This window comes from Pyrgilauda ruficollis, unplaced genomic scaffold, assembly GCF_017590135.1.
Source record: "Pyrgilauda ruficollis isolate IOZ18807 unplaced genomic scaffold, ASM1759013v1 scaffold584, whole genome shotgun sequence".
NCBI classification, from domain to species: Eukaryota; Metazoa; Chordata; class Aves; order Passeriformes; family Passeridae; genus Pyrgilauda; species Pyrgilauda ruficollis.
Genome location: NW_024527533.1, coordinates 5043 through 29496, shown reverse-complemented (window position 1 = coordinate 29496; position 24454 = coordinate 5043). Strand labels below are relative to the sequence as shown.

The 24454-nt window shown below is 48.7% G+C and overlaps 2 protein-coding genes across 3 annotated transcripts; both read left to right on the top strand.

Annotated features, from left to right (window-relative positions):
• The first annotated feature begins 1136 nt into the window (after positions 1–1136).
• LOC121361551 lies at positions 1137–8357 on the top strand. The gene is made up of 6 exons (XM_041482345.1): positions 1137–1187; positions 1993–2362; positions 6111–6170; positions 6467–6526; positions 8066–8277; positions 8325–8357. The coding sequence occupies exons 1-6, from the start codon at positions 1137–1139 to the stop codon at positions 8355–8357; spliced, it is 786 nt and encodes a 261-aa protein (XP_041338279.1).
• A 28-nt stretch (positions 8358–8385) lies between these two features.
• LOC121361552 lies at positions 8386–20369 on the top strand. Of its 2 annotated transcripts, XM_041482346.1 has the most exons (4): positions 8386–8549; positions 9660–9824; positions 18306–18683; positions 19862–20369. In XM_041482346.1, exons 1-4 carry the CDS (start codon positions 8396–8398, stop codon positions 20107–20109), a joined length of 945 nt encoding a protein of 314 aa, XP_041338280.1. In that variant the 5' UTR covers positions 8386–8395; the 3' UTR covers positions 20110–20369. The 2 variants fall into 2 exon arrangements, 1 of the variants encoding a protein (XP_041338280.1); XR_005956354.1 differs by lacking the exon at positions 18306–18683.
• The last annotated feature ends 4085 nt before the right edge of the window (positions 20370–24454 follow it).

Below are 24454 nucleotides of genomic sequence, written 5' to 3'. Positions count from 1 at the left end.
AGTTCTGTTAAGGAGGGAGATTACAAAGTGCACCCCAATTTTTGGTTTTAAGCACATGTGTACTTTTTTATTTTTCAGTTCAGAAAGCAGGTGACAGAAGCATTCCCCAGATGGTCTTGATGCTGAATGTCTCCTTAGGAGGTCTGTGCACAGGGAAGAATGCCCCCCTTGCGGGCTGACCCTGTTTGGACAAGCTGCTCCTCACCCAGAGCCTCACCATGTCTGACACTGCCTAGCCTAGGACAGACATCCCAAAACACAAGAAAAATTCAAGCATTTTTCCTTAAAAGTAAAATTTTATTAAGTCCTAAAATGATAATTATATTTTTCTTATTTATAAGAGTATACTATATTTTAATTACCTAATTTTAATATATTAAAAAACCCAGTACATTTTTAGCAACCAAAAAATGATTGGTCATTGGTTCTAAGTAACACAATTCCCTTCACTAATTCATTTACCAGTATTGCCTATTGATTTCTCCTTCTTTATTCTAATTAGTCGTATTTTTAGTAATTTTGTCATCTTTTTTATCATCTTTTTCTCAGACAGGGCAAAAGGGGCCACTTTGGGGTCCAGGGAGACATTTCTGGGACACATGTGGGGCAGTTTTGTGCCTGGGGAGGGAATTTAGAGGGAACTTGAGGGTCGGGAGGACACTTGGGGAGCCGGGTGGGCACTTGGAGGGGGACTCAGGGATTCTGAGGGACAGTTCGGGGACCGGACGGACCCTTGGGGGGCTCGAACGGGGCTCTCTGGGGCGCGGGGGGTGAAGGAGCAGCTCCAATGGCGCCCTGTGGAGCGCGGGGGATGACGGGCAATGGAGTCCCGGCTGCGTTAGACCCTCATGAGAACCGCGGAGCACGATGGGAGCTGTAGTCCCGGAAGTAGCTCCACTGCAGTACTTGGGATCCGGGAAGCCACTTGTGGGTGTGAGCGGCCACTTCGGGTGCTCGGGGGACACCTGCAGGGAATCTCTGGTGCCGGAAAGCCCTTGGCGAGCACTTGGGGAGCCGTTATGGGTCCCTTTGGGGCCCGGAACATGACGGGACTTGTAGGGGCGGAACTGGGTTGTGTCGGGGCTCTGAGGTCGCGGGGCATGTTGGAGATGGAGGCCCGGCTATAATGACGCTCCATGGTGCGCAAAGCATCACGGAAGATGAAGTCTCGGCTGCAATGGCGCTCAGTGGGTGCCGCGGTGCATGATGGGAGCTGTAGTCCCGAAAGGACCCATTGCTCCCTGTCATCTTCACAGCCCATTCCATCATTCCGTCTTTCCGGGGGCTGGTCCATCAGAGAGGATGCCATAAATCCACTCAGTGCCTGATGCTTGGCCAGGTGTCTGTAAGGTTGTTTTGGCAATGAGTACCATTGTCTGATTAAATTCTTTCACGGGGCACTGTGTGCCCATAGCACTCATTTCGAAGCCCAGGACAGTGTCCCAGGCAGTGGCATGGGACACAGGGTCTGTCTGCAGCCATCCAGTGGTTGTTCTCAGCACCACAGGCACACAGCACTTGCTGCGGTGCATTTAGGGTACAGTCAGTCTGCCAGGCTCCCCCATGCTTGTATTCCAGCCCTCATGAGCAAACCCCTCCCTAAACAGGTTTTTGATTTGGGAGGTCAAAAACTCTTTAATTTGATATTTCTGAGCCCAAATCCTCCCTAAATGAGTGTTTCTCAGCTCCCTAAATTGCTGTTTCAGACACCTAAATATCCTTAAATGGGTGTTTCTAAGCCCAAAATCTCTCTAAACTGCTGTTTCTGAGCTCAAAATATCTCTAAATTGCTTTCTTTGAGACTCGAAGCTCCTAATTTTTTTTTTTTTTTTTTTTTTTTTTTTAGCCAAAAACCTCCCAAAATCAGTGTTTTGGAGCCCCAAAGCCCCCAAAATTGCTCTTTCTCGATTCCAAAGCTCCTGAAATCACTGTTATGGCCCCGCAGCTGCTGAAATAGATTAGATTTCTAAGCCATGAAATTCCCAAAATCAGTGCTGCAGAGCCCTGACGCCCCTGACTCCAGCCCTGTGCCCTGCCTGCCGGCAGCCCCGGGGGTCGCTCCCAGCGCTCCCAGAGCCCTCCCGGCGCATTCCCGGCGCCCCGGGAGGCTCCAGGAGCAGGGAGGGGCCGCTGGCTGCGCCCATTCCCCCCAGCCCGGCCAAGGAGCCGCTTCCTGACCGGAGCGCTTCCACTTTCAGTTTCCAGGGCTTTACGGGAAATCAGTGTAAAGCCGAGAAAGGTTTTGCTGCGGCGGGGAGGAGCCCGTGCGGGGGGAACGGGAGCGGGCAGGCCGAGCTGTGCCCGCTTTGGAAGCGGGGCTCGCACCCCAGCGCGGAGCTGCTTCTGCCCAGCCCTGCCCCAGGTAAGCGCCTGCCCCGTGCTCCGTGTTTCCCCACGGCTTGCTCCTTCTGATCCAGAAACTGATGTTTCTCAGCCCAAAAGCTCCCGAAATCGCCGTTTTGGAGCTCCAAAGCTCCCTAAATAGGGACTACAGAGCCCAAAATCGGCTTAAATCGGATTTTTGGAGCCCAGAAGCTCTCTAAATCGTTCTTTCTGCTCTGAAAATGTCCCTAAATCACTCTCCCTGATTCCCAAAACTCCCGACATGATTTTTTCTCAGCCTTGAACTCCCCAAATCAGGGTTTCATAGGCTTGTGTGTCCCTAAATTTGTGTTTAAGAGCCCCAGTGCTCCCTAAATCAGTATTTCTGAAACCAAATGCTGTTCCAGGTCCTAAAAACCCCCAGGTGGGTGTTTCTGAGCCCCAATGCTCCTGAGACTCCTGTATTCTCAGCTGTGAAGTTCCCCAAATGCCAATTTTTGAGGTCAAAAGCACCTTGAAATGGTATTGCTGAGCCCCAAAGTATCCTAAATTGCTGCTTTTGAGCCCCAAGTCTCTGGACACTGATTTTTCTGTGCCCCAAAGCTCATTAAATTGGTGTTTCTGAGCCTTGAAGCTCTCCCAGGTTGCTTTTCCTGACCCACAAAGCTTCCTGAGTACTGAGCTTTTTGAGTACTGCAGTTCCATAAATATGTGCTTTTGAGCCCAAGAGCTCCCTAAATTGGAATTTTGAGCTGAAAAGCTGCCTAGAGGGGACTTTCTGAGGTCAAAAGTTCCCCAAATCACAGGTTTTGAACCAAATGTTCCCCAAATTGGTGTTTCTCAATCCCAAATGCTGCCTAAAGTTTGGGCTTGTTCAGAGCCCAAAATCTCTCTAAATCAGTATTTGGGACCCCAGAGCTCCCAAACTTGCAGTTTCTTAGCCCAAATGCTCCTGAATGGGAGTTTCTGAACCCCTAAGCACCCAAAATTGCTGGTTTTGATCTCAAAAGCTGCCTACATAATTTTTTTCTGAGCCAAACCTGTCCCTGGGTGGTTTGGAATGCTGTGCCTGAGTGCTGGTGGAATGCAGAGGGAGGGGAGAGGCTCTGCCAGAGGAGTGTCAGGGAGGATGAGGATGGGAGGTTGAAGAGCAGCTGGGGTATCTGGAGATCCTCAACAGGATGGGCAGAGGTGAGGTTGACTTGTGTGAGTGAGCAGTGGAGGGGTCAGAGAGGGGGTACACAAAAAGCACCCCTGGCATCTCCTGTCTGACCTTCAGTTAGACCCGTGGCAGAGCCATGGGCCCTGGGGCTGTGACTTCTCTTGGGTCCCTGCTGGCATTTCTCTATTTCTAATCCTCTGTGGAGCTCTTTTCCTCACCCGGGTCTATCCTCCCCTTGAACACCAGGAAAGCTTTCTTGACATGCAGCAGCTTTTGGCAAGGGGTTCCTTACTTCAGTCCAGGTCCTCCTCCTCCTCTGGAGCATGGCCCTGGGCAAAGAAAACAGAAAGTCACAAGGAGCAGACAGCCCAGGGAAATGGAGTGCAAGAAGGAGAGGGAGAGCAGAGCAGAGCAGCGAGCTGTGCCCTGAGCAGAGCTTCCCTCACTCCTGAGCAGTCCCTGTTTCTGCCTTCACCTCGTCATTGCTGCTCTGATGGACGTGCTCAGAAGGGACAGGCAGCTTTGCTGGAAGGGTCAGCAGAGCCCTGCTTTCTGCAGCCAGCTGTGCAGAAGAGGATATTTAGGGAACTTCCCAGTCTGACCCTTCCCGAGGCTCTCTGGCCATCACCCTCCAGCCACCAGAGATGTTCAGTGCTCCTCCACAGCAGTGCCCCAGTGCCCCAATGGGCCCTGCTGGACTCCCCCCACTCCCACACTCAACCCCCATGTCCTCCCTGGTTCCAGCCCAGGTTTCCCAGAGCAGAGTCTCAGCTGATTCCATAAAGCCATTTATTCCCAGTGCAGTGACACAGGAACAGCGTGAGCTGTTCCCCCAGCAAGGGAGCCCCTCAGTTTTATCCCCTCACAGTCTGCATGCCCAAGGCTCAAGCCTGGCTCTTCCTCCCGAGCCCTTGGCTCCTGCTGGGTCTCTCGGTGTCCCTCCCCCAGCTGTGCCACCTCTCTTGGTGCCCTTTGTTGTGCTTTGCTGGCCATTCACAAGCTCTTGTCTCGGGCTCCCAGCTGGAGCTCAGCTTGCATCTGGCACTGCAGCTGGCCAGCCACCTGCACCAGGTGTGTTCACAGCCAGGAGGAGGGAGAGTGGGACTGAGGTGGTTTCAGTTTTGTCTTTGTTACTCAGCTTGCCACTCTATTGGGAATTGCTGAGAAAGCAAAGCAGTCCTCCCCAAGCTGAGTCTGGTTTGCCCATGATGGCAACTGGTGAGGGATGTCCCAGGCTGTGTGTGAGCTCTTCAGTCATATTTTTCCTCCTGTCCAGCTGAGGAGGGGAAGTGAGAGAAGTTTGGTGGGCATCTGGCAGCCAGCCAACGTCACTTGTCCTTTCTCCGTAGATTTCTTCATAGCCGGTCAGGATAACCTCCAGGATCTGAGTCTGAAGGAATGGAAAATGGTCCCTTTCCTTTGTGGAGAATTGTGGCTAGGGTTGAACACCAGGCTCTGCACTCTGCAAAAGCAGGTGGTCTTAATTTTGACCAAGGAAGATGATGTCTGTCAGAATTCTCAGAGCTCCAGGGCAGACAAGATGAGTTAGGGATCAGCTGAGAGTACAACAAAACGTTCTATCAACTGCATTATCATCTCTAGTCCTGTGCTCACCACAGAGATTTTGCCCCTCTTTTCCCTTGCATTGCAGAGAACCTAGAGAAAAGGATACGGGAGATAAGAAAAAAGGACTGAATATCTTGGTAAGAGCTGTATTCTGTTTGGACAGTGATGGAAGGGAAAATAAGATTTAAAATAAAATTTTAAAACCCTGAGTAGATCAGAGGTTTGAGTAGTATAAGGGATATATGTGTCCCAAAAAAGCTCTTAAATGCATTTTTTAAATCCTTAGGGAAATACCATAGTGAAGCTTCCTCTTTTTTATTTTTCATTTTCTTCTCATATGAACCTAATGGCCACAAAAAAAACCCCAAAAAACAAAAGAGTTCATGGCAGCATGTCCAAGGAGGCCAATTTGAGTCCGTAAGTGTGGACTCATGGATCCCATTGCTCTTGTCTGTGGCCATTTTTGGGAGCCCTTGGCATGGGATGTGTTATCCCTGGGAGAAGTGAGGCCAGTGGAGGTCTCTCCCCTGAGCACATTGCCTGCAGAACCCATTCCAGAGCACAGCAGAAGGCCTGGCCTTTGGGGGTGGGATCAGTTTGGTCACAGGGGTCACTTTCTTTGATCAGAGGTACATCTTACTTTAGCAGGGGGTGTTGCTGAGCAGGACTTTGATGGTCAGGCTGAAATGAATGTGCCAAGGGACACAGAAGGGACCTGGGAGCTCTCTCTCCACTCCTGGAGTGCGAGGCAGAAGAGCCTCACCCTCTCGTGGGTGGCTGTGCTCTGGTGGGACTGAGGCACCTGTGTGGTGCCTGAGTGCTGTGCCAGCTGAGGCAGCTCCCTGGCCCACGAGAGCCTCAGTGGGTCCCGAGGGTCAGGAACCCCCAGCACTGCTGTGGGGCTCCTGGTCCACAGGAGCTCATGGCTCCTGGGCCAGCTGTGGGATGTGTTCTGCCCCAGAACCTGCTCAGTGCAGTCCTGGAGTTCCTTGGGGAAGGGTCCTTGTTAAATGTCCTGTTTTTCTTTTTGATTTTATTTTCATATGTACCTGATATCCAGCCACGGTGTGTGCTGTCTCTATGGCTCTGAAAGGTGAAGGAAATATGTTCAAAGCATCAGGTAAGTGTGCTGGATCCCATTGCTCTGGTCTGTGGCCATTTTTGGGAGCCCTTGGCATGGGATGTGTTATCCCTGGGAGAAGTGAGGCCAGTGGAGGTCTCTCCCCTGAGCACATTGCCTGCAGAACCCATTCCAGAGCACAGCAGAAGGCCTGGCCTTTGGGGGTGGGATCAGTTTGGTCACAGGGGTCACTTTCTTTGATCAGAGGTACATCTTACTCTAGCAGGGGGTGTTGCTGAGCAGGGCTTTGATGGTTTTTCTTTTTGTTTTTATTTTCATATGTACCGGATGTCCAGCTGTGGCGTTTGCTTTCCATATGGCTGGGAAAGGTGCAGAAATGATATACAATGAATTCAGTAAGTGTGCTGGATCCCATTGATCTTGTCTGTGGCCATTTTTGGGAACCTTTGGGATGGGATGTGTTATCCCTGAGAGAAGTGAGGCCAGTGGAGGTCTCTGTCCTGGGCACGTTGCCTGCAGGCGGGGATTTGGGGGGTGATCTCAACACAGGAGAATGGTTACACAGGTAGAGGAAGGGGGTACAAAAAGGGGTACATCATCTGGGGAGAATCAAAACTATTACAAAGTATTACAAAGTATAAAAGCACGCTGCAACACAGAACCCCTTCCAGAGCACAGCAGAAGGCCTGGCCTTTGGGGGTGGGATCAATTTGGTCACAGGGGTGACCTCCTTTGACCTGGGACACATCCTACTCTAGCAGAGGGTGTTCCTCACAACTGGTAATGATTTCAAAGACATAGCACATCCCTTCTGGGATTTCCTTTCTTTGAGCACTAAAGGAGGAATCTCATCCTAGGCTTAGCTACAGGGACCTTTCTGCAGGTGAGTGCCAGTACTTGCCCACACTACCTGGAAGCTAAACCCTGCCAAGCAGAGATCCAGAGGTCTGTTATGCATGAGGGCCCTGTCCTGTCAGATCAAGCAATCCCACCTGTCCATAAATTCCCATTTCCAAAGGCCCCCAGCCAGTCCTTTGTTATGTTGCCCATCCCCATGCAGATGCCCAGGACCCCGGGGTCCCAGGGTGCAGAGTCCCTGCAGTGGGCTTTTCCCAGCACAGACCAGCACAGCCTGGCCCCTGCTGGACCCCACCCCCTGCATTCTAAGGGCTGCTGTTCTCCTGCCCCCAGCTCTTTCCAGCTGGGATGCTGGCAGGGGAATGTCATTCCCTCAAGGGACACTAGGAATTTAGCATGGCCTGGGCTCTCCCCCATGTCCAGGCCTTTGGGCAGTGAGGAGGCCAGGGGGCTCCTCCCAGTATTCCTCACCAGCTGCACAGGAGCTCCAAGCCCATGTTTAGAAGTGGTGCCAAGACTCCTTTCAACAGGCAAAAGCTGTTAAGAGAAAAACATGTCAGGAAGAAAACTGGGGCTACAGTAGGGAGGCCAAGGCTTCTTCCCACAGCAAACTCCTGTAGGAAAAGGATTTGAAAGCCAGGACAGTGGCATGTGGTACCCACAGGTGCATCAGCCTGTGAATTCCACATCTCTGTTTTTCAGGCATGAGTGAATTCTTTTCCAAGGCTGCCAAATAAGAAAGGAGGATCTAAAGAAAAAGAGGCCTGAAGCAAACAAATTGGTAAACAGGCGGGACATGAGGGAACTAAGTCTGAGCTTTTGTTTGACCTCTGAATGGAGAAATAAAGCAAAAAAAAAGAATCCATTTCTGGATTGCACCTTGAGCACAATGTTTAATTCTTCTGAAGTAATTCTTTCTCCAGACAGAGGAAGAAAAAAATAACCTGCAGCAAGATCTAAAAGGCCCTCAAGAAGAGACTTTAAGAAAGAGGATATGAGCACCTCAGAGAGGATGGGTAGTCTCCTACTCAAGGAAAAACTGTCAGTTTCCCAGTGACACCTATCTTTTTCTACAGGAAGGAGAGAGAGGGAGAAAACCAACAAGGTCCTGGAATCCATGATGAACGAGGCCTTCCAGGACTTCAGCAATAAAATAAAAGCTCTGCATGAAGATTTCAAAACATTAGAGGAGTCCACAAAGCATGAGGTGCAAATAATCGGAGCAGAGCTAAGGGGGAATGAGGAAGGAAAAATCCACCCACAGGAGAGCCCTGAGCAGAGACCCTCTGTCAGGGGTTTTGTATCAGAGCATTTAGGCATGCTTGTGTTGGACAGCTGGTCTCCTGCTCACGGAGGAAATATCAGTGACACAGTGATGTCATTCTTTCATCACAGGAAACAAAGAGATGGAATTTGTATGGGCCCTGGAATCAATGTTGAACAGGAACCTCCAGCAACTCTCCCAAAAAATTCAAACTCTGGTAGAAGATGCACTGGAATGGCCACAGACCACTATGTGTGAACTTCAGCAGCGCAGAGGTAACCTGGAGAAGAACAAAGGTGAGCAGGGCCATTGCCAAGCAGACCTTCACCCATCTGAAGGCAGCAGCTGCTCTACAGGCCAACACCCTGTGAGCTCCTCCTGCTCAGCTCCTCAGAGGGGATGGGGAGGGACAGTCCTTCCATGGGGAACAGCTTCTGTGGTCCATGGCACTGGAACAGCTCCATGCTGAAGTGCTCTCTGCAGGTGGTCAGAGTCCCTGTTCTGTCCCTCACCTTTGCATGGGGTGTGTGCTGGGAGTTCTCTCACTGCCTGGTACTTGCTGAGGCTCCCCCCTTGAAGTCCTGGCCCTGTCTCTCTCCCTTTGCCACTGCCCTCCTCCTGCTGCCCCCCTCCTGGTCCCAAGCTGGGGCACATGTGAGCTCAGCCTTGTTTCCCTGTTGATGATCAGCAGGGAGAGGAGCTTCCCTGAGCAGAGCCTGGATGTGTCTGTGAGCGCAGGGCCTGTGGAGAGCAGCTCTGCCTGCAGGAGCTGGTGCTGGGAAGGGGAAGGGTCAGCTGGGGCACAGCCTGCAGTGTGGGCCTGGCTGGCCCCAGACTGTGCCCCTGGGCCTGGCTCAGGCTGGACACAAAGTGTGTTGGGAACAGCCTCTGGCCCCCAGGGCAGGGACAGCTGAGATTGGTCTGATCTGAGTCCTGTTCTTGCTCCAGCTGCAGCCAGCAAAGGCAGAGCAAGGAGGAGCCCAGGAGAGTCCAGGGAAACCCCTGCAATTCCTGCTGGCTCAAGGCATTGTGGGCTAGGAATTAAGCGTGTGGCCCACTTTTCAAAGCTGGAGCTGTTTATGTATTGGGCTATAGAAAGCACGAACGAAATGTTGAAAATGGATGAAAATTTGCTCTGGATTTCATGGGCCCTCCCTGCTAAAAGTGTGAGGGTAGAGGCAAAACCATTTCCAGATTGTGCCTTCATGGCCAAATGGAATTCCTGTGAGGTGAGGATTTCTAAGGGGGAATGAGGAAGGAAAAATCCACCCACAGGAGAGCCCTGAGCAGAGACCCTCTGTCAGGGGTTTTGTATCAGAGCATTTAGGCATGCTTGTGTTGGACGGCTGGTCTCCTGCTCAAGGAGGAAACACCAGTGACACAGTGGAATTGCTCTTTCTTCACAGAAAAGAAGGATGAGGAAAGTTCAAGGGCCCTGCAATGCAGAATGGAGACATTACTCCAGGAGCTTTCCCAAAGATTTCAAACTCTGGAACAAGCGTTACAGTTGAGACAAGCGTTCCCATATCATCAGTTCCTGCTTTTCAGAGCATACCTGGAGAACAACCAAGGTAGGTAGGGCTATTATTAAGAAAACTTTAATCTCTCTGAAGGCAGAAGCTGCTCTACAGGCCAACCACCCTGTGAGCTCCTCCTGCTCGGCTCCTCTGAGGGGATGGGGAGGTACAGTCCTTGTGTGGGTAGAGGCCCAAAGAAGCTGACTGTTGTCATGAGATGCACCACCACAATCCATCCTATCCCTAATGTCAGCTTTTCTGAGCCTCTCAGCTGCTGTGATCTATGGCACTGAACCTCCTCTGTGCTGAAGTGTTCTCTGCTGGTGCTCAAAGCCTCTCTTGGCTCTCTTGTCTTTGAGGAGTCTGTGTAGGTATGGCCTGACATGACCTGACATGTGGTAAAAGTGTCCAAATCCACCTGCCCACTCACCTTTCTCATGACAGAGTGTTGTCTCCCACAGCCCACAGATGCTGTCTGGGGAGATGCAGAGAGGTGATCCCCCTTCTCCATCCTGCCCCCCCAGGCCTTTGCCAAACTCTGAGGAATACCCACAGCTCTCCTGCAGTCCATCCATCCAAAGCAGTTCAAAGAACCTGGTAAGGAATAAGCCCAGTCACCTGTCCAGGCTCAGGGCTGACCTGAGTAGCTGGAAAGTAGCTGAGGAAAGTAGCTCTGTATCCCGGTAGGTTCCAGCCGGGCTGCGCCCGGTGGACTGCCGAGGCCAGGATAGTCTCAGCGGAGGCTCAGACTTGGTCTGATCTCCCAAGCCATTCCTAGCTGCAGGCAGCCAAGCAAGCTCAAGTGATTTCAGCTCTTAGTGATTATCAGCTCTGTGTGATTATCAGCTCTTTTGGCTTGCTTGTGGCCGTGGCAGCAGACGCAGGGAGAGAGAGGAGAAGCGCTGTATAAGGTTCCACAGGATTCTTTATTAGGGTGTCCCACGAAGGTTCTCAGTTACAGCTCTTCTGCCGAACCAGGCAGAATTAGGGGTTTTTATAACCTACAGAGGTTTTGACAACTGTCCAATAGAAAGGGTCAGGGGAAAGTGACCTATAGGCTTACAGAGAGATAAGCAGGGTCCGAAAGGCGGAAGAGAGGGGCTTCTAAGGGCCGAGTCATCGTGACTTGGCATTTCCTAGCTCAGGCTTCTGACCTCCAAGGAGGCCTTGCAGGCCCTGTGCCTGCTACAGCTCTGGAAAGTAGCTGGAAAGTAGCTCTGCAGAGAAGGACCTGGGGGTTCTGGTAGACAAAGAGTTGTCCAAGAGTCAGCAATGTGTCTTTGTGGCCAAGAAGGCCAATGGCTGCCTGGGCTGCCTTAGGAAGAGCTTTGCCAAGCTCTGAGGGAGGGGCAGCCCAAGAGGAGCACATCTGGAGCTGTGTCCCATGCTGGGTGCCTCAGTACAGGAGAAACCTGGAGCTCTTGGGACAGCCCAGCTGAGGAACTACAAAGATGATCAGAGGCCTGGAGCATCTCTCTGGCGAGGAGAGGCCGAGGGAGCCGGGCCTGTTTGGTCTGGAGAAGAAAAGGCTAAGAGGGGATCCCATCAATGGACACAAGTGTTTGAAGGGTGGCTGTCAGGAGGATGGAGCTGGGCTGCTCTTGGTGGTGCTGAGGAATGGGATGAGAGGCAATGGACAGAAACAGAAACAAAGGATTTCCAATCTTACCCATTTGGTGATTTGTGAGGGTAGGAGGAGCTTTTTAATCCTCTCTCCTCTCTCATGACCACGCCTGAGGGAACAGCTGAAGCTGTGCCAGGGCAGGGTTACTCTGAATATCAGGAAAAGGTTCTTTCCCCAGAGGTTGCTGAGGGACTGAACAGGCTCTCCTTGGTCATGGCCCAAAGGCTGCCAGAGCTCCAGGAGCGTTTGGACAACGCTCCCAGGCACAGGATGGGATTATTGGGGTGTCCTGGGTGAGCCAGGAGCTGGAATCAATGATCCCTGTGTGTCCCTTGCAGCTCAGGATATTCTATGATCCTGTGATTCTTTCCAGAGCCCATGTGCCCTTGAACCTTGGGAGGTGGACACTTCAGGGCGAGAAGGACCACAGGATTGTGAGAGCCTCAGAGGAAGAGTTTAAGGGAGTCTTGGGCTCAGGCCTTGGGCAAGGCCTTGTTCCCATCCACTGGCTCAGGGGTGCTCAGTTTGTCCTGGTGTGGCTTCTGTTCTGTCAACCCCAGCTTGCCATGAACAGTGTCCCTTTCCTGCACAAAGCAGCTCAGGACCTGGATCACTCATATTCCACTGTGCTTTGAGGTTGGGTCCTCTTTGGCAGGGAAAGGACATCAACACTTCTTGGTCTTTTTGAAGTGCAAAGGCCCAAAGGCCCAGTGTCATTACTGAGACAAGGTGTCCCTTCAGGGCAAGCAAGATCACTGTCCCAGTGATGCTGGTCCTTCCTCTCAGGAAGGACAGTGGAGCCTGCCAAGTGTCCTCATGGTTAAGTGGTGCACAAAAGTGGCCCTTGTTCCCTGGGAGCTCCTTCTCTGTGAAATCCCATCTCCTTTTTAGTCCATAGTCTCTCTTTCCCATCTGAAAATGAAAGGAGAGGCTGAGCTCATCTCTCAGCAGCTTTTAGTCCTCCTCGGACCTCAGAGAAGGTTGAGCCAGGAGCTCTATGTCTGGGAAACAAAATCATCATACACCCTGATCTACTGTTTCCTTTTGGAGACATGAGAGCAGAACTAGTTAAGAGAACAGAGTGGGGAGGAGCGGAGTGTGAGGGTGGTCTCAGAGCAGATAGTTGGTGAACTCTGTTTGGATCCCCCTCCAGTGTGTATTAGGGGACACGTCCTGAGAAGAGTCAAAACCTGGAAATTACTGTGGACAATGAGCAGATTTTAAGGCACTCTGAAAATATTGCAATGGGGAAGTTTCAGTTGGCACCAGGAAATAGTCAAGGAGCATCTGGGCTGTGGTGGGGAAGGTGCATCCCTACAGCAGATGGGACCAGTGAAGAGCCCTGCAGCTACAGCCCCTCCCATCGTGTGGCAAGCCAGAGAGGTCTCCTGGAGGGAAATTCATCTCCTGTGTTCCCTGTCCCTTCTCCCCTGCCACCAGTATGGCATCTTTCTCCTCAAGAATGCCCGCCTGGATTTCAGGTCTGGTTGGAGTTCTTGCTGGTGAACAACCAAGCATCCCAGTGCCTCAGGCTTTGTTCCCTTTGGAGGATGGTCCAGGACTCCTGGGTGTTTCCCCACTCTGAGAAGCAGCGTTTCACTCCAGGAGAACATCATCATTTTGGGCAGAGGCTTGGGCTGTGTCTGAGAACACGGGGATCTAACAAGCCTCGGAAAATCCATCTATTGTCTGCTTTTCCCTTTTTCCCAGAGAGATTTTAGAAATACAACTCTACAGCTGTTCCCTATGCTATGAGGAAGCATAGGGAAGATGATGGACGTGAGTCTTGAGTGCAGCTCTGGAAAGCACATTCCCCCCCCGCCCCCTCAGAGAGCTGCTTGGAGAAGAACATGCTCAGGAAAGGGTGATTTGATGATGTTTTTCACTGTCATGTGCTGCCCAAGGCCCTGCCTGTGCTTGTCAGGAGCCCTCACAGCTCTGGGCAGCCAGCCAGCCACTGCCATTGCAGCCCCAGCTCCCACTCCTGCTTTGCCCTCTTGGGCCTCAGGAAAAGTGTCTGGAGCTCGTTGCTCCAGGTGAGCCCAGCAGCTGGTTCTTCTTTCAGTCTGAACTGAGCTAGAGGACCTCAGCTGATGCCATTGCACCTTGCTCGACTCTTGCCAGGGATGAACCCTTTCCTGATGAGTGTGGAAATCTGAGACAAGAAACCTTCCCTTATCCTTGTGGAAGTGTATCATTCTTTCACTCTGTGTGGAAGCATTATCCTAGACTGATGCTCTGCTGTTACTGAGGAGTAACTGCTTAAAGATTGAAAATCACCTTCTTCAGACTTTGCTAAGGTCCTTACAGCTGTTATGGTTTAACCCCATCCAGCAGCCAAGCCCCATACTTGGGGCCACTCACTGACTTCCCCACCAGCAGGATCAGGGTGCAAATTGGAAAGGTAAACAAGGAGAACACTCATGGGTTGGGGTAAAGACAGTTTAGTAGGGAAAGCAAAAGTCAGGCACTCAAGCAAAGCAAAACAAAACACCTATTCCCATGGGCTGGCAGGAGCTCAGCACCTCCAGGAGAGCAGGGCCCCATCCCATGGAACTTGGGAAGACAAACACCATCACTCTAAATGTTCCCCACTTTCCATACTGAGCATGTTGTATTATGTATGTTGTCTTATGTCTATGTCCTTGCTGTGTCCCCTCCCAGCCCCTCATCTCCCTCGCATGGTCATATGAGAAGCAGAAAAGGCCTTGGCCCTGTGTGGCCACTGCTCAGCAATAACAAAAACATCTCCATTATCATCCCTGTGTTCAGCACAATTCCCAAAGACAGCCCCACACCAGGCCCTGGGAAGAAAATTAACCCAGTCCAAACCAGCACACAGGACTGATAGAGACTTGCTGATTTCTCATAATATGTGGGTAGATCTGTAATTAGCTAACAAAATGTTTTTAAGACCTTTTTGCCTGTAGTGGTTTTGGTTCGCTAATTTAAGATTTCCCGGTCAATGCACCAATTAGTGTGATGGGTTCAGTGCTCACTAATCACCAGTGCACTCACTAGAATACACTTACTCATTTTCTGCTGTGAGAGAGGATTAGGAGCCAGGCAAAGCAGGCTCAAAACTTTAAAAGGATATAAAGAAAAGTTTATTAACAGTAACTAAGAGTACTAAGAATCAGAACAAAGCTTTCAGAACACTTCTCTCTCTACAACTTTTCCTTTCCTACTGGCAATGCAAAGAGACAAAACTTAAAATTTTCAGTCAGTTTACCACCTCTAGAACAGTCTTCTTTCAGTTCACTTAGGCAGAGAAGTCCCTCTTGTTAATCTTATGGAGACTTCTCCACAAGAAAAACAGCCCTCTTGTGGCTCTCAATTTCTACGAATAGCAGCTGCCCAGGGAAATCTGCAATTGTCAAGTCCCTCCCATTTTCCATGAGCTTTCCCACAGCTCCGTTTATGGGCCGTGTCAGCTTATGGGGTACTGTTTTAAAGATGAGCTCTTCAAAAGCAAAGGTTCTCTATCTTTAAAATGATCTTTATCTCTGGGAACAGAGATCTGCTTCTCTCCCTGGGGGCACAGGGTCTTCATCACTCTTCTCTCTCTCTGTTCAAATTCTCATGGGATCACAACTACTTCAACATTTGCTTGCTTTAGCATGGAGGCTTTTGCCAAACAAGTTATCTCCCTATACTTTCTAATGTGTTACAGGGGGAAAAGTCTGAATGTATCAATTGCATTAGGCTCCATAGCTTTACAAGAGGATTTCAGCTCCAAGATCAAGGCATGTCCTCAGCCCTGCTATCTGGGGCTTGACTCTTTCTTCACTGGCCTTGATGTCTTTGTGTTGCTCCTCTACACAGCCTGCATTTTGCTCTTTTCTCTCACTCGAGGGAGAATTGAAGCACTGAAAGAGTTACTATCTCGCCCGGGGCCTACAAATGGTCACCTGAGCCTTGCCGAGGAGCTCGGTGCTCGTGGGTCGGAGCTGCGGCTGGGCTGGGCTGGGCTGGGGACCGGCCCTTGGCTCAGCAGCCAGGCCGGAGCTCAGCAGCAGCACAGCGGGGCCGATGGCTTCTCCTGCCCCTGCCTGTGGGTTTGGGTCAATCTCAACGGCGGCAGAATCTTGCCCGAGCCAGCCCCGGCCCGGGGCTGCTCCTGGGGCCCGGCGCACCCAGCTCGGCCCGGGCTGGCAGCGGGGCAGGGTTTAACAAGCAGCAGGATGTTAGAAATGGCAGCCGGGGCCCAGCCCGGCCTCTGCCCCGCGGCACTCCCCTCTCCCTGCCCGGTGGCGCCCCAGGACGGGCCTGGCCCTGCAGCAGAGGCTGCCCGGCCTGGCCCTTGCCACCTCTGTGCCGACCGGAAAAGAAAGAGAGACTTCCCGGGATTTTCCGCCTTTTACGTGTTTTTTCATAGACGCATGTACAGCTTTTAGTGATTTTACAGACTGTCAAAGCTATTGCTGATGGGTTCTTTTTGTCAGACATGGAGGAAACTGATACCAGCTTCTCTTAAATCATCACTTCTGTGCTGCAAAACTAGGACATTGCCCTATGGCATAACAAAAATAAAGGGAACAATGGTTAGAAAACCAGGAGCTATAGATTATGTCTAACCAGGAACTAATAACTGCTCAGGAAACATCTGAACATATGTTGAGTAATTACTTTTTTCAGAGATGGCACCCCAGCAGAGTTGGCTGTAGTAGCAAAGAGGCAACCTTCAAAATTTGTAATTAACAGCTGGAGCTTAAAATCTCTTTGATTACTCCCACAGAAGCCAAAACACAAAACTTTTAATTTTAGATAAAAACAAAAATTGTTTAACTGGCTTTAATAGAAAAAAACATTATCTGTTACTCAGCTGAAACGCGTTGCAATGTAATTAAACATTTAAAGTGTAGGTAGGATGCATTCTGCTTACAATTCTCTTGTTTGGCTAGTGAAAAAAGCAGGCAAGAGGTTGCATTTAACAATTGATTATCAAATGCTTAATGCTAACATGGGACATTTCATCGCAGCTGTCCCAAATATTGCAAATCTCACTGCTACGCTTTATGTGCAGGCATCTGCACATAAACTAGGGGCAGTTTTGGATATAAAATATTGGGTACTCTGGGATACTAGAGAAATCGTGTTCCTGGATTTTCTATAATAGCAAGACCCTTGTACACATTAATGATACATATATCTCAGTTGGTCACAGATCAAATGGATGTCACTGAAGGACAAGAAAACCTACAAAGTTACAGATAGCTGTGACTCCAGTCATGTTAGCTCTACAGCACCCATATAAGGCTAGTTCTGTACGGGGTGCTCCTGCATTCACTTCAGACTGAAGTCAAAGCTGTGTAGCTCACTGATGCCTCAGCCAAACACATTGATTGGAAATCAAAGTACAGAGCAGTTGCTTTCCACATTGAAACAGGACTGGAAGTAGTAGAAGAAGAAATGGGAAATGCACAAGCAGGAGAGGTGAAAGCTGTATTGCTGGCAGTAAAGGAGAAATCAAGATCAAGAATTATTGAGAACTCCCATTGGGAGGGGCTGAGGGACCCAGAGATACACCCAGCCCAAGTACAGAAGAATCAGTGTGCTTATTGTAAAGAAATAGGACATAGGAAAAATAATTGTCCTAGGTTATGGATTCCAAATTCAGATTCTTGGGGCATCAAGATACCCTTATGACACAGACAAGGGGTTAATTCTCAGCCTGCAATGATGGCAGAAGTCGAATGATGGGGACTGGGAAAATCTGCCCTAGCAGACCCAATGGTTGCAATTAGGCTAGGGAATCAAGAAGAAAGAAACTGAATTTCTGGTCAAAACAGGTGCTTCACATTCAGTGTTAAATCAAGAACTAATACAAGTGGATAAAGATTTTGTAAAAGTAATAGGAGCCACTGGCCTACAAAAGAAAGTGTACTTTTTGGAGCCAATTAAGTATCCAATAAGTAAACAAACTGGGATACATAAATTTTTATACATGCTGGAATCCCCAAAATCATTATTGGAATGAGACTTGTTAGAACTATTAGGAATTGGAATAACTTTTAGGCCAGGAAAAAATAAAATCTAAAATAAATGAAGATTAATTAATCAGAAATACTAAGCTTAACATTGATGCAACCTGAAGTGAGAAGTAAAGTGCCTCAAGGAGTCCTGGATCAAGTATATCCAGGACAGCAGGGACACCAGTTCGAGCTAAAATGCAACTCCAATAGAAATAAGATTGAAACCAAGAGCCAACCCTGTTAGAATTAAACAATATCCACTGAAAGCAGAGGATCAAAAAGAGAGAAAAGAAATAATTAATACTTCTTTGAAATCTGGATTACTCATGGAATGTGAATCAGAATATAATACTTCCATTCTTCCAGTTAAAAAACCTTATGGTAAGAGCTGTAGATTAGTGCGCGATTTAAAAGCAATAAACAAAATTGTGGTGGATTTTTACCCAGTAGCAAACCCCTACACCCTGTTAACCAAGTTTAAAAGTAATCAGGTTTATGGTACTATATTTAAAAGATGCCTTTTCCCATTTGGCTTTAGCCAGGATAGTCAGAAGCTATTTGCTTCTGAATGGGAAAATCCAGATACGGAGTGAAAGACCCTGTTACCTGGACAGTGTTACCCCTAGATTTCAAGAACAGCCCTACCATAAGCCAAACAACTGGGACCTTACAAGAGAGCTGTTACTGACTTCTCTAAGCCATTGGATGAGGTAATCAAGGCTTGGCCTGGGGCTTGTGAGCCATCGCAGCCATTCTTCTTAACATTCAAGAGGCCTGCAAATTCACTATGGGCAGGAAAATGACTTTGACACGGTCTCTGCGGTGTTAGAGCAGAAGGGGAGTCACTGGCTTTCCCCTCCTCTATTCCTGACGTATCAAGCTGTACTGGTAGAACAAAATGCTGTTAATATTGTAACCCCTAATACTGTAACACAGCATCTTTTCTCAGTGGAGCTACTTTGGCACCTGTAGCCCATGACTGCTTGGAAATCATGGAGACAGTTTACTCCAGCAGACCTGACCTGAAGGAGGAACCTCTGGACGATGCTGAGGACTCCTGGTCCACACACAGCAGCAGCATCATAAAGTCAGGGACTCCTAAGGCAGGATATGCAGTGACCACTGCCCCCAGGGTAATCAAGGCAAAACCTTTACCTGCAGTGATAGCCATGCAGCGAGAAGAGATAATTCACTTACGAGTCCTGGAACTGGCAAGAGGGGAGAGGACTAATATATGGACTGACTCCAGATGTGCATTTGGTATAGGGCCTGCTCAGGGTGCTGTCTGGAACAGAAGATTGCGTGAAGCTCGAGGTAAATAAATAAAACATGCTGAAGAAATTTTATGTCTGTTGGAAGCTGTAAATTTAGAGGAACAGGTGGCAGTCATGCACTGTAGAGGCCACCAAAGGGTAAGACTGAACAGGAATTAGGAAACAGATTGGCAGACCATGAGGCTAAATGGGCAGCAGAAGGGGCTCAGACTGAGGCTCTGGCTTTGATACCAGGTGGTAAAGCCATGGGTACAGAAAGAGAATACCAGCTCTCAGGTGGTATGAAGAGGATACAAAGCTGGTGAAGGACTTAGAAGCAAACAAGATTGGAACTGTGCTCATTACACCTAACAATCTGGTTCTTATACCTTGAAACATATTGTGGAAGGTAGTCCTAGAGGAACATAATAAAACTCATTGGGGAGCAAATGCACTGTAAGCAGATTTGACTAAATGTGTAACAGGCCATAATCTGTATACCATTACCAAACTGATCACTCAGCAGTGTGCAATTTGCCAGAAAAATAATACAAACACTACAAACAGCATAAAATTGGTACAACTGGAAAAAGGAAATATACCAGGGCAGCAGTGGCAAAGTGACTTTTCTGAACTCCCAGGAAAAGGGGGGTACAGGTACCCATTGGTACTGATAGACACCTTCACTGGTTGGCAGGAAGCTTTCCCATGCAGAACAAATAAATCTATTTCTAGAAGATACTGAAGTACTTTTAATAAAATTATACCTCAATTTGGGGTACCAGCTACTGTATCTTGTGACAGTGGTGCACATTTCTGTGCACAAATAGTTCAAGTCAGTAAGGCCCTGGGGATAGACTGGCAATTACATAACTTATCATCCACAGGGCAGTGGACAAGTAGAGAAAATGAACCATTTAATCAAACAGCAATTAGCAAAGATCTGTCAAGAAACAAATTTGCATTGGAAACAGGACTTCCAGTTGCTCTATTCAGAATTAGTGTCAAACCATGGTGTAAGGAAGGCCTAAGCCCATTTGAAATATTATATGAGAGGTCTTACCAAACTCAGTATAGGGGAGAAGACATCAGTCAAATAGGAGAAGGATACTTGAGATGGTACATAAAACTCTGGGAAAACAATTGAACAAAATTAATAAGAGGGTTTTTGAAACCAGGGCTAAAGGTTTGGATCAAGCAATTAATTGGTTTAAACCTGGAGACTGGGTATTTGTTAAGGCTTTTTCAGGTCAGTGTCTGGAGGAGAAGTGGAATGGATCACACCAGGTGCTTCTGACAACCTTCATGCCAATCAAGATCAAAGAACAGCCTGCCTGGATCCACTATTCAGGAGTATAGAAGGCATCCAAAGGAGCATGGACATCAGAGCCAATAGGACCAACGATCTTCAAGTTCTAATGCTGACCCTTGTGATTCTGATCAGTGTCATAATTCTGGCTAGAATCTTTACCTTACCCTGGCCATAGTCCTCACACTCACATCAGCTATTCCAGTATGGCTGGGGAAAATCTCTCAGATTTTAATTTGGCCACTGTGGTTATGCACAGAAATGAAACATCCTTGAAACATGATGGGAAGAAGAAAAATGAGACTAGTATTCTAATTGAATAATTGGGGAAGAAATACAGATAGGGTGTAGAGGAATCAATACATCCACACATGGAAAACTCGTATAACTCAAATCACTGTAAGGGATTTTATAGAATATAATAAAAGGAAAATAATTGGTCAATCTGTTTGTGCATCTGATCAATGCTGGCACAACTTTACCTTAGATAAACCAGTTCCCACTGTATGTCTTTGGACAGTATATTGCCATTGTTACAGTGGCATGGTGACACTGTGGGGTCCTATGGAACCAAGGGGCCATTGTGACATGGTGGGGCCTCATGGAACCATGGAGACCATGCTGAAACTCTGGAGACTTGCATAACCAAGGGTCCATGGTTTTCCTCTCCCTGGAACTGCCCTGTTCAGCCTCTCCCTGTAGTATTGCATTTTATTTAAATGGTATGTTCTGTCTCACCCTTCCAAAATGTGTGGTATATTCTAAGCCTGCGGTCCTGCCCTGAACCATTGTGTATCTGTCATCCCATTGGCCCAAGTCTGATTCCGCACCCACTTTCAATCCACCTCTTAAACTGTGCCAGCGAGACCAGCCGCTCTCGTAGCCTTTCTCCTCTCTTAGCCCCTTTTTCTCCCCTCTTGTCCCTCCTCTAGGCCCTTTCCCTTTCCCTTTCTCCCCCTCCCTCCCTCCCCCTTCCCCCCTTCTCCATCAGTAACCATCATGCTGCTCCCGGGGGTGGGACCCCCAATAAACCCTCATCTAATCAGCACCCTCAGAAGGCATGTGGAGTCTCCTTGCCTGCCTGCTGCTGCCAGCGAACTCACAGCCTCGTAGTCCAACAGGTCAGTAAGGCCCTAGGATAGACTGGCAACTACATACTTTATCATCCACAGGCAGTAGACAAGTAGGGAAAATGAATCATTTAATCAAACAGCAATTAGCAAAGATCTGCCAAGAAACAAATTTGCATTGAAATCAGGCACTTCCACTTGCCCTACTCAGAATTAGTGTCAAACCACAGTTTAAGGAAGACCTAAGCCCATTTGAAATGTTATATAAGAGGCCTTATCAGACTCAATATAGGGGAGAAGACACCAGCCAAATAGGAGAATACTTCAGGTGGTATATAGTAACTCTGGAAAAACAAATGAACAAAATTAATAGGAGGGTTTTTGAAACCAGTGCTAGAAGTTTGGATCAAGCAATTAATTGCTTTAGACCTGGAGACTGGGTATTTTTTAAGGCTTTTTCAGGTCAATGTCTAGAAGAGAAGTGGAATGGATCACACCAGGTGCTTCTGACAACCTTCATGCCAATCAAGATCAAAGAACAGCCTGCCTGGATCCACTATTCAGGAGTATAGAAGGCATCCAAAGGAGCATGGACATCAGAGCCAATAGGACCAACGATCTTCAAGTTCTAATGCTGACCCTTGTGATTCTGATCAGTGTCATAATTCTGGCTAGAATCTTTACCTTACCCTGGCCATAGTCCTCACACTCACATCAGCTATTCCAGTATGGCTGGGGAAAATCTCTCAGATTTTAATTTGGCCACTGTGGTTATGCACAGAAATGAAACATCCTTGAAACATGATGGGAAGAAGAAAAATGAGACTAGTATTCTAATTGAATAATTGGGGAAGAAATACAGATAGGGTGTAGAGGAATCAATACATCCACACATGGAAAACTCGTATAACTCAAATCACTGTAAGGGATTTTATAGAATATAATAAAAGGAAAATAATTGGTCAATCTGTTTGTGCATCTGATCAATGCTGGCACAACTTTACCTTAGATAAACCAGTTCCCACTGTATGTCTTTGGACAGTATATTGCCATTGTTACAGTGGCATGGTGACACTGTGGGGTCCTATGGAACCAAGGGGCCATTGTGACATGGTGGGGCCTCATGGAACCATGGAGACCATGCTGAAACTCTGGAGACTTGCATAACCAAGGGTCCATGGTTTTCCTCTCCCTGGAACTGCCCTGTTCAGCCTCTCCCTGTAGTATTGCATTTTATTTAAATGGTATGTTCTGTCTCACCCTTCCAAAATGTGTGGTATATTCTAAGCCTGCGGTCCTGCCCTGAACCATTGTGTATCTGTCATCCCATTGGCCCAAGTCTGATTCCGCACCCACTTTCAATCCACCTCTTAAACTGTGCCAGCGAGACCAGCCGCTCTCGTAGCCTTTCTCCTCTCTTAGCCCCTTTTTCTCCCCTCTTGTCCCTCCTCTAGGCCCTTTCCCTTTCCCTTTCTCCCCCTCCCTCCCTCCCCCTTCCCCCCTTCTCCATCAGTAACCATCATGCTGCTCCCGGGGGTGGGACCCCCAATAAACCCTCATCTAATCAGCACCCTCAGAAGGCATGTGGAGTCTCCTTGCCTGCCTGCTGCTGCCAGCGAACTCACAGCCTCGGGGTGACCCCCACCCCCAAACTACAACAATCAAGGAAGCAGAACAGGAGGTTTCTGTGTATTTACCAGCAATGCAGTCTGGGACTGTGGGTTGTCATCCACGCTGGTAACTGTTTGCTTGGCCCAGCAGAGAAACCCTGTGCAATGTGTTGGAAATGTTGATGCAAAGGTGTTGGTGCACTTTGGATTTAACAGCAGCAATCAGGATTGGTCACCAGGTAAAGAGCTCTTGCCTGACAAACACAAGATTCATCCATGCTTTGATGCTCAGGGACAGCTCAGGGGAAATGTGCTTCTGCCCAGCAGCTGCTGGGCTTTGTGCTCTTCTACAGCCCCACTGAGGAAACAAAAGTTCCTGGCCTTGGTGCGGTGCTTTGCTGCTGCTCAACCTGTCACTTCCAAGTGTCTTCTGGGGACTTTGGCATGAATGCATCACACACAAAAATCAAGAGAACATCTGGCAAGCTCAGCTTTATTCATGGCACTTGCTTCAGGTTCTGCTCATGAAGGACCTATTGCTGCACTTATGGGCTGAGCTACTCCCATTTCCACCAGTGAGAACATCACTGCTGGCTGATGGAGAAGCCTTGGGCCAGCAATGTTCATGTACTGGACGTGAGACTTTGGAGGGAGGGGAGGAAAGACAAGGCTCCAGCAGCCCCAGAGCCAGATCAGTGCACGTGCTCCTGCATCTGTCCTGGGGCTGATGCCAGGGCTGCTGCAGCTCTCTGCTGGGGCTCAGGAGATCAGTGCCTGCTCTGGGCAAGGCACAGCATTGTTTTCTTCTTCTTTTGCCAGAAATTTCACCAGAACAGAGAGGCTGCCACTTCAGGGAATCCCTGGCCACACTTCAGCATTCCATTCCATTCCATTCCATTCCATTCCATTCCATTCCATTCCATTCCCACTGCTGCCCCATGTTACATGCTCCTGCCCTCAGATGGCAGGATGGCAATAACACTCCTGGGGGGGGACTTCAGTGGTTGCCTGAGAAAGAAGGGATCTTCTTCTTTTCAAATGATCAGCAGAAGAGGATCCAGCCAAGTCCAGGACTCGGTTGTCAGGACTGGAAAACTGAGTGCAAATCAGCCCCTGCATCTCCAGCATCCCACCCCGGGCTGTACCCACCACACTCCTCTGTTCCTGCTGTAGCAGTCATCTCTCAACTCCTCTGAATTTCAGCCAACATGACTAAGCTGTTCCCTGAGCCCACAGATAGAAGAGCTGTGAAGGAGACATCCCTGGCACTCTAATAACCAAAGGAAAACCACTGCCAAGAGATGGGGCTGGCAGGCTACATTTTGGCCTTTTCTCTGGCAATTGTGAGCTGCTCCTTAAGACACTTCTCATGGTCTTAGATCTGCCCTTTCCATGAATCACTACTGCACCCAACAGGCAGGAAAGATAAGGTATGGAGAGGGTTTGAACTGGTTGTTTTCTTCTGCTTTTTATCTAGGTCCATTTGTATGCTTGTTTTCTTGGATGGCATCTAAAGACAGGTCCAGATCTCCCAGTGGCACCTTGCAATCCCCAGACACTGCTCTTGCTTTGAGCAGTGTGTCTGCTCAGATGATTGCCAGCACAAGTTATTCTATACTTTTCTAAATCAGCTCAACTGCTTTTCACATATTCCCTAAATGTCTCCTATTTCCTATACACCTGTGCATATACCTATGGGCATGTGGTATATTGAGAGGCATTAGAGGAGCTCGACCTTTATGACAGCTCCCAAGGAAGAATTCATGATCTTTTGGCAAACATTTAACACAAACCAAAATGAAAAAACAGCAGAAACACAGGAACTTCAGAGTATTCAAAAAGA